Source organism: Nerophis ophidion, linkage group LG03 (genome assembly GCF_033978795.1).
Source record: "Nerophis ophidion isolate RoL-2023_Sa linkage group LG03, RoL_Noph_v1.0, whole genome shotgun sequence".
In the NCBI taxonomy this organism is placed as follows: Eukaryota; Metazoa; Chordata; class Actinopteri; order Syngnathiformes; family Syngnathidae; genus Nerophis; species Nerophis ophidion.
The window spans coordinates 2,234,843-2,251,115 of record NC_084613.1 but is presented as its reverse complement, the minus strand read 5'-3'; the positions used below and the strand labels follow the sequence as shown (position 1 = coordinate 2,251,115).

The 16,273-nt window shown below is 41.9% G+C and overlaps 1 protein-coding gene and 1 long non-coding RNA gene across 2 annotated transcripts; one reads left to right on the top strand and one right to left on the bottom strand.

The window, feature by feature from the left end:
* The first annotated feature begins 869 nt into the window (after positions 1 to 869).
* On the top strand, positions 870 to 7,168 carry LOC133548935 (tetratricopeptide repeat protein 9A). The gene is made up of 3 exons (XM_061893896.1): positions 870 to 1,518; positions 5,013 to 5,195; positions 6,539 to 7,168. The coding sequence occupies exons 1-3, from the start codon at positions 1,053 to 1,055 to the stop codon at positions 6,619 to 6,621; spliced, it is 732 nt and encodes a 243-aa protein (XP_061749880.1). The 5' UTR covers positions 870 to 1,052; the 3' UTR covers positions 6,622 to 7,168.
* On the bottom strand, positions 6,757 to 16,199 carry LOC133548936 (uncharacterized). The gene is made up of 5 exons (XR_009806003.1): positions 15,984 to 16,199; positions 14,574 to 14,693; positions 8,276 to 8,353; positions 7,631 to 7,732; positions 6,757 to 7,544 (listed from the first exon to the last, which is right to left on the bottom strand). It is a non-coding gene; the product is annotated as an uncharacterized LOC133548936 (long non-coding RNA).
* Positions 16,200 to 16,273: the final 74 nt, after the last annotated feature.

The window sequence follows — 16,273 nt, the reverse complement described above, 5'->3', positions numbered from 1 at the left end:
ATCATCTAAGATGGACTGATGCAAAGTGGAAAAGTGTTCTGTGGTCTGACGAGTCCACATTTCAAATTGTTTTTGGAAATATTCCACATAGTGCCAAAGGGGAAGCGAACCATCCAGACTGTTGAAAAGCCAGCATGTGTGATGGTATGGGGGTGCATTAGTGCCCAAGGCATGGGTAACTTACACATCTGTGAAGGCACCATTAATGCTGAAAGGTACATACAGGTTTTGGAACAACATATGCTGCCATCTAAGCGACGTCTTTTTCATGGACGCCCCTGCTTATTTCAGCAAGACAATGCCAATCCACATTCAGCACGTGTTACATCAGCGCGGCTTCGTAAAAAAAGAGTGCTGGTACTTTCCTGACCCGCCTGCAGTCCAGACCTGTCTCCCATGGAAAATGTGTGGCGCATTATGAAGCGTAAAATAGGACAGCGGAGACCCCGGACTGTTGAAGGACTGAAGCTCTACATAAAACAAGAATGGGAAAGAATTCCACTTTCAAAACTTCAACAATTAGTTTCCTCAGTTCCCAAATGTTGTTAAAAGAAAAGGTGATGTAACACAGTGGTGAACATGCCCTTTCCCAACTACTTTGGCACGTGTTGCAGCCATGAAATTCTAAGTCAATTATTATTTGCAAAAAAAATAAAGTTTATGAGTTTGAACATCAAATATGTTGTCTTTGTAGCATCTTCAACTGAATATGGCTTGAAAAGGATTTGCAAATCATTGTATTCTGTTTATATTTACATCTAACACAATTTCCCAACCCATATGGAAACAGGGTTAGTAGAACTAAACATGTTCTATAAACATGTTGTGATCATAGAACCACACCGGTGGTGTTCCCGCGGAAGGACACCCCGGGAGGACGTGTGTAGTTCCTCCGCCAATGGACGAGAGCCTCACGGTGCGCATCATCTGGCAGCTTTGCACCAAAAGAGGAGGCTGCAAGATCCGCGCTAGTCTTTCCCGTAGAATGTACTCGGACTCGGACTGGGACCAGCAGACGATGCATTGAGGACGACTCCGGACGGTGACGGACTATGTCCAACATGAGTGTGATCCAGGCCGCGCACGACGCCGGCGGCCCCAACAGGGCGGAGGCAGGCAGCGGGGGCGGCCCCCCGAGGCAGACACCCACCGGCGGCGGCGGTCGGAGCAGAGATGTCCGGCAGCAGCAGCAGCATCAACAGCGGCAGCAGCAGGGCGGCACCATGCTGAAGCAGGCCGGCCACAGCGAGCCCGCCGACGTGGTGAAGCGGGCTCTGGACTTCAAGTGCCAGGGCAGCCAGTGTTACAAGGACAAGAAGTACCGGGAGGCCATCGGCAAATATCACCGGGCGCTGCTGGAGATGAAGGGGCTGTGCAGGGTGCTGGGGGACCCGGATGGAGCGGGAGCCAAGTCCCCGTCTCCTCTCCTGGCCGCCTTCTGCAAGTCCGGCCCGCTGACGGAGGAGCAGCAAGGAGCCATGGAGAACGCCGAGCTGGAGTGTTACAATAGTCTCGCAGGTACTTACCATGTAATCTATTACATCACATCACATGGAGAACGCCGAGCTGGAGTGTTACAATAGTCTCGCAGGTACTTACCATGTAATCTATTACATCACATCACATGGAGAACGCCGAGCTGGAGTGTTACAATAGTCTCGCAGGTACTTACCATGTAATCTATTACATCTCACAATGTAATCTATTACATCACACAATGTAATCTATTACATCACACAATGTAATCTATTACATCACATGGAGAACACCGAGCTGGAGTGTTACAATAGCCTCGCAGGTACTCACAGTGTAATCTATTACATCACACAATGTAATCTATTACATCTCAAAATGTACTCTATTACATCACACAATGTAATCTATTACATCACATCACATGGAGAACGCCGAGCTGGAGTGTTACAATAGTCTCGCAGGTACTTACCATGTAATCTATTACATCACATCACATGGAGAACGCCGAGCTGGAGTGTTACAATAGTCTCGCAGGTACTTACCATGTAATCTATTACATCTCACAATGTAATCCATTACATCACACAATGTAATCCATTACATCACACAATGTAATCTATTACATCACACAATGTAATCTATTACATCACATGGAGAACACAGAGCTGGAGTGTTACAATAGCCTCGCAGGTACTCACAGTGTAATCTATTACATCACACAATGTAATCTATTACATCTCAAAATGTACTCTATTACATCACACAATGTAATCTATTACATCACATCACATGGAGAACGCCGAGCTGGAGTGTTACAATAGCCTCGCAGGTACTCACCGTGTAATCTATTACATCACATCACATGGAGAATGCCGAGCTGGAGTGTTTCAAGATGTAATCTATTACATCTCACAATGTAATCTATTACATCACATCACATGGAGAATGCCGAGCTGGAGTGTTACAATAGCCTCGCAGGTACTCACAATGTAATCTATTACATCTCACAATATAATCTATTACATCTCACAATGTAATCTATTACATCTCACAATGTAATCTATTACATCACATCACATGGCGAACGCCAAGCTGGAGTGTTACAAGATGTAATCTATTACATCTCACAATGTAATCTATTACATCACATCACATGGAGAACGCCGAGCTGGAGTGTTACAATAGCCTCGCAGGTACTCACCGTGTAATCTATTACATCACATCACATGGAGAATGCCGAGCTGGAGTGTTTCAAGATGTAATCTATTACATCTCACAATGTAATCTATTACATCACATCACATGGAGAATGCCGAGCTGGAGTGTTACAATAGCCTCGCAGGTACTCACAATGTAATCTATTACATCTCACAATGTAATCTATTACATCTCACAATGTAATCTATTACATCACATCACATGGCGAACGCCAAGCTGGAGTGTTACAAGATGTAATCTATTACATCTCACAATGTAATCTATTACATCACATCACATGGAGAACGCCGAGCTGGAGTGTTACAATAGCCTCGCAGGTACTCACCATGTAATCTATTACATCTCACCATGTAATCTATTACATCACATCACACCACTTACTGCACACGGCATCCATTTCCTGACATCACATTGTATTTCATTATTCTAATGACATGTTATTCCTTTAAATGACATGACATTACATTGTAATCTATTACAATACATGACATTGTATTCTATTACATGACATGAAATAAAATGACATGACAGGATACTGTAAATGATTACAAGACATGACATTGCCCCAAACAGGACAAGCGGTAGAAATGGATGGATGGATGGATGGATGGACATTGCATTACATTGTATTCGATTACATGACATTACATTGTAATTAATTACATGAAACTAAATTACATGACATTGTATTTGTTTACATTCAATGACATTACCAGGAATTGCATGTTATTCAATTAAATTACATGCAATTACATGACATTAGATTGTATTCTATTACATGACATATTTTACATTACAAGGAATTGCATGTTATTTAATTAAATTACATTACATTACATTGTAATCATCCATCCATCCATCCATTTTCTGCTGCTTTTTCCCTTTGGGGTCACGGGGGGTGCTGGTGCCTATCTCAGCTACAATTACATGAAATCAAAGTACCCGCACATTTTTTTTTACGAAGCCACGCTGTTGTAACACATGCTGAATGTGGCTTGGCATTGTCTTGCTAAAATAAGCAGGGGCGTCCATCCTTAGATGGCAGCATATGTTGTTTCAAAACCTGTATGTACCTTTCAGCATTAATGGTGCCTTCACAGATGTGTAAGTTACCCATGCCTTGGGCACTAATGCACCCCCATACCATCACAGATGTGTAAGTTACCCATGTCTTGGGCACTAATGCACCCCCATACCATCACACATGCTGGCTTTTCAACAGTCTGGATGGTTCGCTTCCCCTTTGGTCCGGATGACACGATGTGTAATATTTCCAAAAACAATTAGAAATATGGACTCCTTAGACCACAGAACACTTTTCCACTTTGCATCAGTCCATCTTAGATGATCTCGGGCCCAGAGAAGCCGGCGGCGTTTCTGGATGTTGTTGATAAATGGCTTTCGCTTTGCATAGTAGACCTTTAACTTGCACTTACAGATGTAGCGACCAACTGTATTTAGTGACAGTGGTTTTCTGAAGTGTTCCTGAGCCCATGTGGTGATATCCTTTAGAGATTGATGTCGGTTTTTGATACAGTGCCGTCTGAGGGATGGAAGGTCACGGTCATTCAATGTTGGTTTCCGGCCATGCCGCTTACGTGGAGTGATTTCTCCAGATTCTCTGAACCTTTTGATGATATTATGGAGCGTAGATGTTGAAATCCCTAAATTTCTTGCAATGTCACTTTGAGAAAGGTTGTTCTTAAACTGTTTGACTATTTGCTCACACAGTTGTGGACAAAGGGGTGTACCTCGCCCCATCCTTTCTTGTGAAAGACTGAGCATTTTTTGGGAAGCTGTTTTTATAGCCAATCATGGCACCCACCTGTTCCCAATTAGCCTGCACACCTGTGGGATGTTCCAAATAAGTGTTTGATGAGCATTCCTCAACTTTGTCAGTATTTATTGCCACCTTTCCCAACTTCTTTGTCACATGTTGCTGGCATCAAATTCTAAAGTTAATGATTATTTGCACATAAAAAAATGTTTATGAGTTTGAACATGAAATATGTTGTCTTTGTAGCATATTCAACTGAATATGGCTTGAAAAGGATTTGCAAATCATTGTATTCTGTTTATATTTACATCGAACACCATTTCCCAACTCATATGGAAACAGGGTTTGTATATATATATATATATATATGTATATATATACAGTATGCACATTGCAGTGCATGACCTCTGACCCGACAAATAGGAAAGAATGTGCTGGCAAGTTTTTCATCTGGCCAAGTGACAGCTGGTAGAGAGAAGGAGTGGACTTCCTGTGGGTGTGGCCATACCTGAGTCCACCTGTGTGGTGTCCCCGGCTGCAGCTTGCCTCCTGCAGATGGAGCTGGTGAACTACGAGCGCGTGAAGGAGTACTGCCTGAAGGTGCTGCACAAGGAGGGCAAGAACTTCAAGGCCTTGTACCGCTCGGGCGTGGCTTACTACCACCTGGGAGACTTCCAGAAGGCGCTGCACTACCTGAAGGAGTCGCACAAGCAGGAGCCTTCAGGTGAGAGCGCCGCCGACTTACTGACTCAAGTCCACCTGAACTGTGCTCGACTAACACACTTCAGATGCTGTCCATGAGGAATGATTTGTTATTATTATTACTATTCTTGTTATTATCATCATTGTATCATTATATCATTATTTTATTCCTATTTCCATTATTTATATTTTGTTATACAACTACTGTTGTAATTATTATTTGAATTAACATTATGATTAATATTTTTGTAATAATTATTATAAATTAATTTATTGTTGTTATTATTATTAGAATTATTATTACTGTTTTTATTATTCCCATGATTTTTACTATTATTATGTTATTATTACCGTACTAATTTTTTGTAATATATTATGATTATATATCATATATTGCATACACTATTTTAATTATCATTACTATGATTATTATTGCTATTCTTACATCATTATTATGATTACTATTATTATTATCATCATCATTATCTATAACTATAACTATTATACTACTGTTATTGTTATCACTGTTACTCTTATTACTCCTACTATTATATACTGTTAGTATAGTTACCATTATATTATTATGATTATTAGATTATGATTATTGTTGTTGTTATTATTATATTATCATCATTATTATTATAAATATTATTCTAATTATATTTTCATGATTATTACCATGACTATTGTGATCATTATTATCATTATTATGATTGTTATGATTGCTCTTATTTATTACAAATATTATCTAATTATTACAATCATATTCATCAATATTTTTAGTATTATTATTACGGGTATTATAGTCATATTATTATTATTATTATAGTTATATTATTATAGTTATAACCTTACATTACGATTATTAGTGGTATAATTATTAACATTATTGTTAATATTATTATACTATTATCATGATTGTTATGATTACTACTGTAATGATCACTGTTATTGTTATCATTATTGTTATTATTATTATTACTATTATGATAATGATCATGATTATTAGACACAAATATAATAATAATATAAATAAATAATTCATATTATTAATATATTATATGACATCAGTATTAAAATGTATTATATTTTTTGTCATTTTAATATGACAAAATATCTACACATACCATAATATAATAATAATAATGATAATATAAATAAATAATTTATATTATTATTATTATATTGTTATATAAATAATATAATATAATAGCTTTTTTTTGTACTTTACCAAAGAAAGTCAAGAACAATGACTCGGCCATAAAGCGCTACGTGTTTTTTATTTAGGGGCGCAAAGAATAACGAATTGAGTACATTGGTGTTTCCTGTCCGAGCAGGAAGTGAGCGCCGTTGTTTGTGTTGCAGACACTAACGTCATTCGGTACATCCAGCTGACGGAGATGAAGATTCGCCGCAACGCTCAAAGAGAAAAGAAGGACACCACATAAGACCTTTGACCTCCCACTTCCTGTCCCGCCTCTCACTGTGTGCCGCCCACTCTCGTCCTGGCGCCAATCTCACCTTTTTCTCTTCGCCTCGCACGGCAGATCACCTCATAATTCATGTGTGTGTGTGTGTGTGTGTGTGTGTGTGTGTGTGTGTGTGTGTGTGTGTGTGTGCTTCAAGCCATTTAACTGATGAAATATCACTGCCAGTATGACAACGTGCACGACTACACTCTGCAAAGTACAGCTTTACACAAACACAAGAGTACTCCACACATTGCACAACAACACAACTCTAATATGACACACACACACACACACACACACACACACACACACACACACACACACACACACACACACACACACACACACACACACTGTTTTTGCTGGCATAAAAGTGAGCACAATTTGATTAATTTCCGAAACATATGACAGCGTGTACATAGAAAGTGTATTTATGAACATTTGTATTGTTTTTGTGATGCTTTATGATTTTTTCCAGCTAATAGAGAGATCGCTGATGTAAATAAACAAACTCAACAAAAGGTTTCATTTGCTTCCTTGAACTAGTCAGCCATTAAGGAGCAAACGAGACCCTTCTGCCCTCCCCATGTGTGTCCGGGTTATCCAGCTTGGCAGACATCTAACAATCCAAGACCTTCCAATAAAGTTCCAAAGCAGATTCATCCATCTAGCCTCTCTACTTTGGTCTTTAAAAGATGAGCTGCAGTGTGTTACCTGGAGTGTTGAGCAAAGTGCGGAAGTCCAGGGGGGCAAGGCAAGCTCGGAGGTCCAGGGCAGGTGAGGGGCGTAAAAATCCGTATCCAGGCGGGAAGTCGAGATCCAAGAGGCAGTTCGGGAACCAGAGGGACTACAGGGAGACGAGACACACAGCTCGTAACGCGGCAACGGAGGAAATGCTGCTGGAACGACAAGGGACACGAGACAGAATGAACACGGAAAGGGGAGAAAACACAGAAAGCATAGAGCTTGATACGAGTTGGCTTACTGTACAAAACAGGAAACTATGTTCTGGCCCAGAACACTCTACCTCAAAGAACTCAAATCCTCCACACGACATCTCCGCTCCGGACAGGTTAACCTCCTCCATCTGCGAGGACAAAGCTATGAACAATAGGAGACCGGGCTTTCTGCTTCGCCGCTCCCTGACCACCTCAGGACACCACAGACTGTGGATGCTTTTAAAAAAGGCTCAAAAAGCCTTCTTTAAAAAAAAAATTTTAAAAAGCCTTTTTTTTTATATAGATATATGCATACTAGTTCTAGCTTTTAAGCAAGTTCTTTTTTTTCTAAGTCTTTTATTTATTTGTAATTATCTATTTTTATTATCTTTTTTTAATACACTGTAGCACTTAGAGGTTTACTGCTTTATGTAAAGTGCTTTTTACAAATAATATATATATATATATATATATATATATATATATATATATATAAGAGGCCAGATTGCTGGGAGTTACAATAGATGAAAGACTATCTTGGGCCACTCACATCAATAATAGTAACACAAATGAACAGAAGCTGTCAGGTTGAGTTTGTGACGAAGCCCAAGATGCGGAGATGATGGCAGGCATTGAGCAAGAAAACATAATTTAATGTCCAAAAATATAAAAATGGAAGGCAAAACACAAACCAGAAAAACAGGAGACAGGTGGCAGGAACAAGAATCGAACCAAGGAACAGCTCACAAGCGACGAGGAACCAGGGAGAACTGGAGACAGAAAGCAGTCCACGGCATAAGACAACGACAAGTCATATTGACAATAATCCAGCTCTGACTGGAGGACAAAGCCGGTTTAAATAGGATTAGGCTGATTGACACCAGGTGTGGCCAGGTGCCAATCAGTCGCACCTGAGGGGAAACAGCGCTCAGGAAGAAAAGCAGGAAATTACCAAAATAAAGCGCTGACAGAAAACAAAGACATACACAGAGGAAAAACTAAAACAAAACAAAACTGTCAGGGACAAGCCTAAGAGAAGCATTTCAATCATAAGAAGAAGTGCCGATTTTTACCAGGCTAGTGATAGTCACAACTATGGTACCAGGCTAGTGATAGTCACAACTATGGTACCAGGCTAGTGACAGTCACAACTATGGTACCAGGCTAGTGATAGTCACAACTATGGTACCAGGCTAGTGATAGTCACAACTATGGTACCAGGCTAGTGATAGTCACAACTATGGTACCAGGCTAGTGATAGTCACAACTATGGTACCAGGCCAGTGACAGTCACAACTATGGTACCAGGCTAGTGATAGTCACAACTATGGTACCAGGCTAGTGACAGTCACAACTATGGTACCAGGCCAGTGACAGTCACAACTATGGTACCAGGCTAGTGATAGTCACAACTATGGTACCAGGCTAGTGATAGTCACAACTATGGTACCAGGCTAGTGACAGTCACAACTATGGTACCAGGCTAGTGATAGTCACAACTATGGTACCAGGCTAGTGATAGTCACAACTATGGTACCAGGCTAGTGATAGTCACAACTATGGTACCAGGCTAGTGATAGTCACAACTATGGTACCAGGCTAGTGATAGTCACAACTATGGTACCAGGCTAGTGATAGTCACAACTATGGTACCAGGCTAGTGATAGTCACAACTATGGTACCAGGCTAGTGACAGTCACAACTATGGTACCAGGCTAGTGATAGTCACAACTATGGTACCAGGCTAGTGATAGTCACAACTATGGTACCAGGCTAGTGATAGTCACAACTATGGTACCAGGCTAGTGATAGTCACAACTATGGTACCAGGCTAGTGATAGTTACAACTATGGTACCAGGCTAGTGATAGTCACAACTATGGTACCAGGCTAGTGACAGTCACAACTATGGTACCAGGCTAGTGATAGTCACAACTGTGGTACCAGGCTAGTGATAGTCACAACTATGGTACCAGGATAGTGATAGTCACAACTATGGTACCAGGCTAGTGATAGTCACAACTATGGTACCAGGCTAGTGATAGTCACAACTATGGTACCAGGCTAGTGACAGTCACAACTATGGTACCAGGCTAGTGATAGTCACAACTATGGTACCAGGCTAGTGATAGTCACAACTATGGTACCAGGCTAGTGATAGTCACAACTATGGTACCAGGCTAGTGACAGTCACAACTATGGTACCAGGCTAGTGATAGTCACAACTATGGTACCAGGCTAGTGATAGTCACAACTATGGTACCAGGCTAGTGATAGTCACAACTAGGGTACCAGGCTAGTGACAGTCACAACTATGGTACCAGGCTAGTGACAGTCACAACTATGGTACCAGGCTAGGGATAGTCACAAGTATGGTACCAGGCTAGTGATAGTCACAACTATGGTACCAGGCTAATGATAGTCACAACTATGGTACCAGGCTAGTGATAGTCACAACTATGGTACCAGGCTAATGATAGTCACAACTATGGTACCAGGCTAATGATAGTCACAACTATGGTACCAGGCTAGTGATAGTCACAACTATGGTACCAGGCTAATGATAGTCACAACTATGGTACCAGGCTAGTGATAGTCACAACTATGGTACCAGGCTAGTGATAGTCACAACTATGGTACCAGGCCAGTGATAGTCACAACTATGGTACCAGGCTAGTGATAGTCACAACTATGGTACCAGGCTAGTGATAGTCACAACTATGGTACCAGGCTAGTGATAGTCACAACTATGGTACCAGGCTAGTGACAGTCACAACTATGGTACCAGGCTAGTGACGGTCACAACTATGGTACCAGGCTAGTGATAGTCACAAATATGGTACCAGGCTAATGATAGTCACAACTATGGTACCAGGCTAGTGAAAGTCACAACTATGGTACCAGGCTAGTGATAGTCACAACTATGGTACCAGGCTAGTGATAGTCACAACTATGGTACCAGGCTAGTGATAGTTACAACTATGGTACCAGGCTAGTGATAGTCACAACTATGGTAGCAGGCTAGTGATAGTCACAACTATGGTACCAGGCTAGTGATAGTCACAACTATGGTACCAGGCTAATGATAGTCACAACTATGGTACCAGGCTAGTGACAGTCACAACTATGGTACCAGGCCAGTGATAGTCACAACTATGGTACCAGGCTAGTGAAAGTCACAACTATTGTACCAGGCTAGTGATAGTCACAACTATGGTACCAGGCTAGTGATAGTCACAACTATGGTACCAGGCTAATGATAGTCACAACTATGGTACCAGGCTAGTGATAGTCACAACTATGGTACCAGGCTAGTGATAGTCACAACTATGGTACCAGGCTAATGATAGTCACAACTATGGTACCAGGCTAGTGATAGTTACAACTATGGTACCAGGCTAGTGATAGTCACAACTATGGTACCAGGCTAGTGATAGTCACAACTATGGTACCAGGCTAGTGATAGTCACAACTGTGGTACCAGGCTAATGATAGTCACAACTGTGGTACCAGGCTAGTGATAGTCACAACTGTGGTACCAGGCTAGTGACAGTCACAACTATGGTACCAGGCTAGTGATAGTCACAACTATGGTACCAGGCTAGTGATAGTCACAACTATGGTACCAGGCTAGTGATAGTCACAACTAGGGTACCAGGCTAGTGACAGTCACAACTATGGTACCAGGCTAGTGACAGTCACAACTATGGTACCAGGCTAGGGATAGTCACAAGTATGGTACCAGGCTAGTGATAGTCACAACTATGGTACCAGGCTAATGATAGTCACAACTATGGTACCAGGCTAGTGATAGTCACAACTATGGTACCAGGCTAATGATAGTCACAACTATGGTACCAGGCTAATGATAGTCACAACTATGGTACCAGGCTAGTGATAGTCACAACTATGGTACCAGGCTAATGATAGTCACAACTATGGTACCAGGCTAGTGATAGTCACAACTATGGTACCAGGCTAGTGATAGTCACAACTATGGTACCAGGCTAGTGATAGTCACAACTATGGTACCAGGCTAGTGATAGTCACAACTATGGTACCAGGCTAGTGATAGTCACAACTATGGTACCAGGCTAATGATAGTCACAACTATGGTACCAGGCTAGTGATAGTCACAAGTATGGTACCAGGCTAGTGATAGTCACAACTATGGTACCAGGCTAATGATAGTCACAACTATGGTACCAGGCTAGTGATAGTCACAACTATGGTACCAGGCTAATGATAGTCACAACTATGGTACCAGGCTAATGATAGTCACAACTATGGTACCAGGCTAGTGATAGTCACAACTATGGTACCAGGCTAATGATAGTCACAACTATGGTACCAGGCTAGTGATAGTCACAACTATGGTACCAGGCTAGTGATAGTCACAACTATGGTACCAGGCCAGTGATAGTCACAACTATGGTACCAGGCTAGTGATAGTCACAACTATGGTACCAGGCTAGTGATAGTCACAACTATGGTACCAGGCTAGTGATAGTCACAACTATGGTACCAGGCTAGTGACAGTCACAACTATGGTACCAGGCTAGTGACGGTCACAACTATGGTACCAGGCTAGTGATAGTCACAAATATGGTACCAGGCTAATGATAGTCACAACTATGGTACCAGGCTAGTGAAAGTCACAACTATGGTACCAGGCTAGTGATAGTCACAACTATGGTACCAGGCTAGTGATAGTCACAACTATGGTACCAGGCTAGTGATAGTTACAACTATGGTACCAGGCTAGTGATAGTCACAACTATGGTAGCAGGCTAGTGATAGTCACAACTATGGTACCAGGCTAATGATAGTCACAACTATGGTACCAGGCTAGTGACAGTCACAACTATGGTACCAGGCTAGTGATAGTCACAACTATGGTACCAGGCTAGTGATAGTCACAACTATGGTACCAGGCTAATGATAGTCACAACTATGGTACCAGGCTAGTGACAGTCACAACTATGGTACCAGGCCAGTGATAGTCACAACTATGGTACCAGGCTAGTGAAAGTCACAACTATTGTACCAGGCTAGTGATAGTCACAACTATGGTACCAGGCTAGTGATAGTCACAACTATGGTACCAGGCTAATGATAGTCACAACTATGGTACCAGGCTAGTGATAGTCACAACTATGGTACCAGGCTAGTGATAGTCACAACTATGGTACCAGGCTAATGATAGTCACAACTATGGTACCAGGCTAGTGATAGTTACAACTATGGTACCAGGCTAGTGATAGTCACAACTATGGTACCAGGCTAGTGATAGTCACAACTATGGTACCAGGCTAGTGATAGTCACAACTGTGGTACCAGGCTAATGATAGTCACAACTGTGGTACCAGGCTAGTGATAGTCACAACTGTGGTACCAGGCTAGTGACAGTCACAACTATGGTACCAGGCTAGTGATAGTCACAACTATGGTACCAGGCTAGTGATAGTCACAACTATGGTACCAGGCCAGTGATAGTCACAACTATGGTACCAGGCTAGTGATAGTCACAACTATGGTACCAGGCTAGTGATAGTCACAACTATGGTACCAGGCTAGTGATAGTCACAACTGTGGTACCAGGCTAATGATAGTCACAACTGTGGTACCAGGCTAGTGATAGTCACAACTGTGGTACCAGGCTAGTGACAGTCACAACTATGGTACCAGGCTAGTGATAGTCACAACTATGGTACCAGGCTAGTGATAGTCACAACTATGGTACCAGGCTAGTGATAGTCACAACTATGGTACCAGGCTAGTGATAGTCACAACTATGGTACCAGGCTAGTGATAGTCACAACTATGGTACCAGGCTAGTGATAGTCACAACTGTGGTACCAGGCTAATGATAGTCACAACTGTGGTACCAGGCTAGTGATAGTCACAACTGTGGTACCAGGCCAGTGATAGTCACAACTGTGGTACCAGGCTAGTGATAGTCACAACTATGGTACCAGGATAGTGATAGTCACAACTATGGTACCAGGCTAGTGATAGTCACAACTATGGTACCAGGCTAGTGATAGTCACAACTATGGTACCAGGCTAGTGATAGTCACAACTATGGTACCAGGCTAGTGATAGTCACAACTATGGTACCAGGCTAGTGATAGTCACAACTATGGTACCGGGCTAGTGATAGTCACAACTATGGTACCGGGCTAGTGATAGTCACAACTATGGTACCGGGCTAGTGATAGTCACAACTATGGTACCGGGCTAGTGATAGTCACAACTATGGTACCGGGCTAGTGATAGTCACAACTAAGGTACCGGGCTAGTGATAGTCACAACTAAGGTACCGGGCTAGTGATAGTCACAACTATGGTACCGGGCTAGTGATAGTCACAACTATGGTACCAGGCTAGTGATAGTCACAACTATGGTACCAGGCTAGTGATAGTCACAACTATGGTACCAGGCTAGTGATAGTCACAACTATGGTACCAGGCTAGTGATAGTCACAACTATGGTACCAGGCTAGTGATAGTCACAACTATGGTACCAGGCTAGTGACAGTCACAACTATGGTACCAGGCTAGTGACAGTCACAACTATGGTACCAGGCTAATGATAGTCACAACTATGGTACCAGGCTAGTGATAGTCACAACTATGGTACCAGGCTAGTGACAGTCACAACTATGGTACCAGGCTAATGATAGTCACAACTATGGTACCAGGCTAGTGATAGTCACAACTATGGTACCAGGCTAGTGATAGTCACAACTATGGTACCAGGCTAGTGATAGTCACAACTATGGTACCAGGCTAGTGACAGTCACAACTATGGTACCAGACTAGTGATAGTCACAACTATGGTACCAGACTAGTGATAGTCACAACTATGGTACCAGGCTGGTGATAGTCACATTTACGTTACCAGGCTAGCCCTAAGAGGTGCTCACACCCGTCTTAAAGGCAAAAGTGATGTTTTGAAAAAGACTGTAATGTATCGGCCAATCACTTACTGGGATCCACTTCCACAATATCTGCTCATCGGCGACAGGTGTGCAGATTGCTGATTGAGTGCAGCTGCCTGCTGCAGCCGGAGTGGCGCACGCCGCACACGGATGAATGTGCACCGTGTCCTGACAAGTGACAAATGTGTAAGCTACATACTGAAATGGAATATACAATATGTAAATATTAGCTTTACCCAAATATACAATACTATCATCAAACAAATACTTCTGATTGCTGAAAATATTTCGATGGTGGAAATATATGACTGGCAGCCATTTTAAGTCCTCAAAACATCGCTTGTTTTTCCATAAACGTCTTACTATCAAATTGAACCACAAATTTCCACCTTAAACAGTTTACTTACAGATTTATCTTTCCCCTGGCATGTGAGAGCTAACACAACTTGTCTCAAATGTGCTTCAAGGTCGGTAAGCACAACCAGAATTATTCCTGACATTAGGAGCACCGGCTTATAAGGCGCACTGTCCAGGTTTTGAGAAAATGAAAGGATTTTAAGTGCGCCTTACAGTCGGAAAAATACGGCATATTCGCTATTTATTTAAATTCCAGGACAAATGTAGTGACTTTTTTCTTCCAGCAGATGGTGTTATTGTAAACAACCAGCACAGTCGATGCAGCCCATCAATTATATTTCTCCTTTTAATCGACTAATATTCCAATAATTGGTGCGAGCACAACAAAAGACGACGTCAGTCAGTTTGATTGTATTGTGTAGCAGACAAACATCAACACTCATGACGTCTTCCTCCAAAAGAGTTGAATTCCTCCAAAATGTGGTGGAAGCTACGACCTCCGAACATGAACACAAACATTCAGGACGCAACACGCAAAATTGTGAAAGCTGATTTGTCTTTGTAGTCAATACAAGCTTATCTGAGAGCTCATGTTTTTGTACACTTTCAGATAAGACTTTTGGAGCAAAAGAGTGTCGGATGTTAAACAAAATAGCATGTTTCATTTATGCTAAGGAAGTTAGCATATTAGCTAGGTTTAGTAGTTTAGGTCTGTAATAAACATGAACAAAGCGGACGTATTTACCTGTAAATTTCCATGAATTGGATCTTATCTCAAATGTTTTATTTTCCGAAGAAAGCAGAAAAATACACACTTAATGCTAATATGCTAAGGAAGTTAGCATTTTAGCTAGGTTAAGTAGTTTAGGTCTGTAAGAAATGTACTCACCCGCCCGACATAAACAAAGCAGACGTGTTTACCTGTACATTTCCATGAATATGATCTTATCTCACCTGTTTTTTTTATTTGCCGAGGAATGCAGAAAATTAAACACTTAATGTTAATATGCTAAGGAAGTTGGCATTTTAGCTAGGTTAAGTAGCTTAGGTCTGAAATAAATAAAGTCACCCGCCCGACATAAACAAAGCAGACGTATTTACCTGTAAATTTCCATGAATTGGATCTTATCTCAAATGTTTTATTTGCTGAAGAATGCAGCACGGTGGAGGAGGGGTTAGTGCGTCTGCCTCACAATACGAAGGTCCTGATTAGTCCTGGGTTCAAATACAGGCTGAGGATCTTTCTGTGTGGAGTTTACATGTTCTCCCCGCGAATGCGTGGGTTCCCTCCGGGTACTCCGGCTTCCTCCCACCTCCAAAGACATGCACCTGGGGATAGGCCCCCTCCCACCTCCAAAGACATGCACCTGGGGATAGGCCCCTCCCACCTC

Bases quoted from the DNA above. Each gene is read 5' to 3' on its own strand.
- LOC133548935 (XM_061893896.1), top strand. From the start codon at position 1,053: ATGTCCAACATGAGTGTGATCCAGGCCGCGCACGACGCCGGCGGCCCC. The intron at 1,519-5,012 runs GTACTTACCATG...CCCCGGCTGCAG, and splicing joins GTGTTACAATAGTCTCGCAG to CTTGCCTCCTGCAGATGGAG. The intron at 5,196-6,538 runs GTGAGAGCGCCG...TTTGTGTTGCAG, and splicing joins GCACAAGCAGGAGCCTTCAG to ACACTAACGTCATTCGGTAC.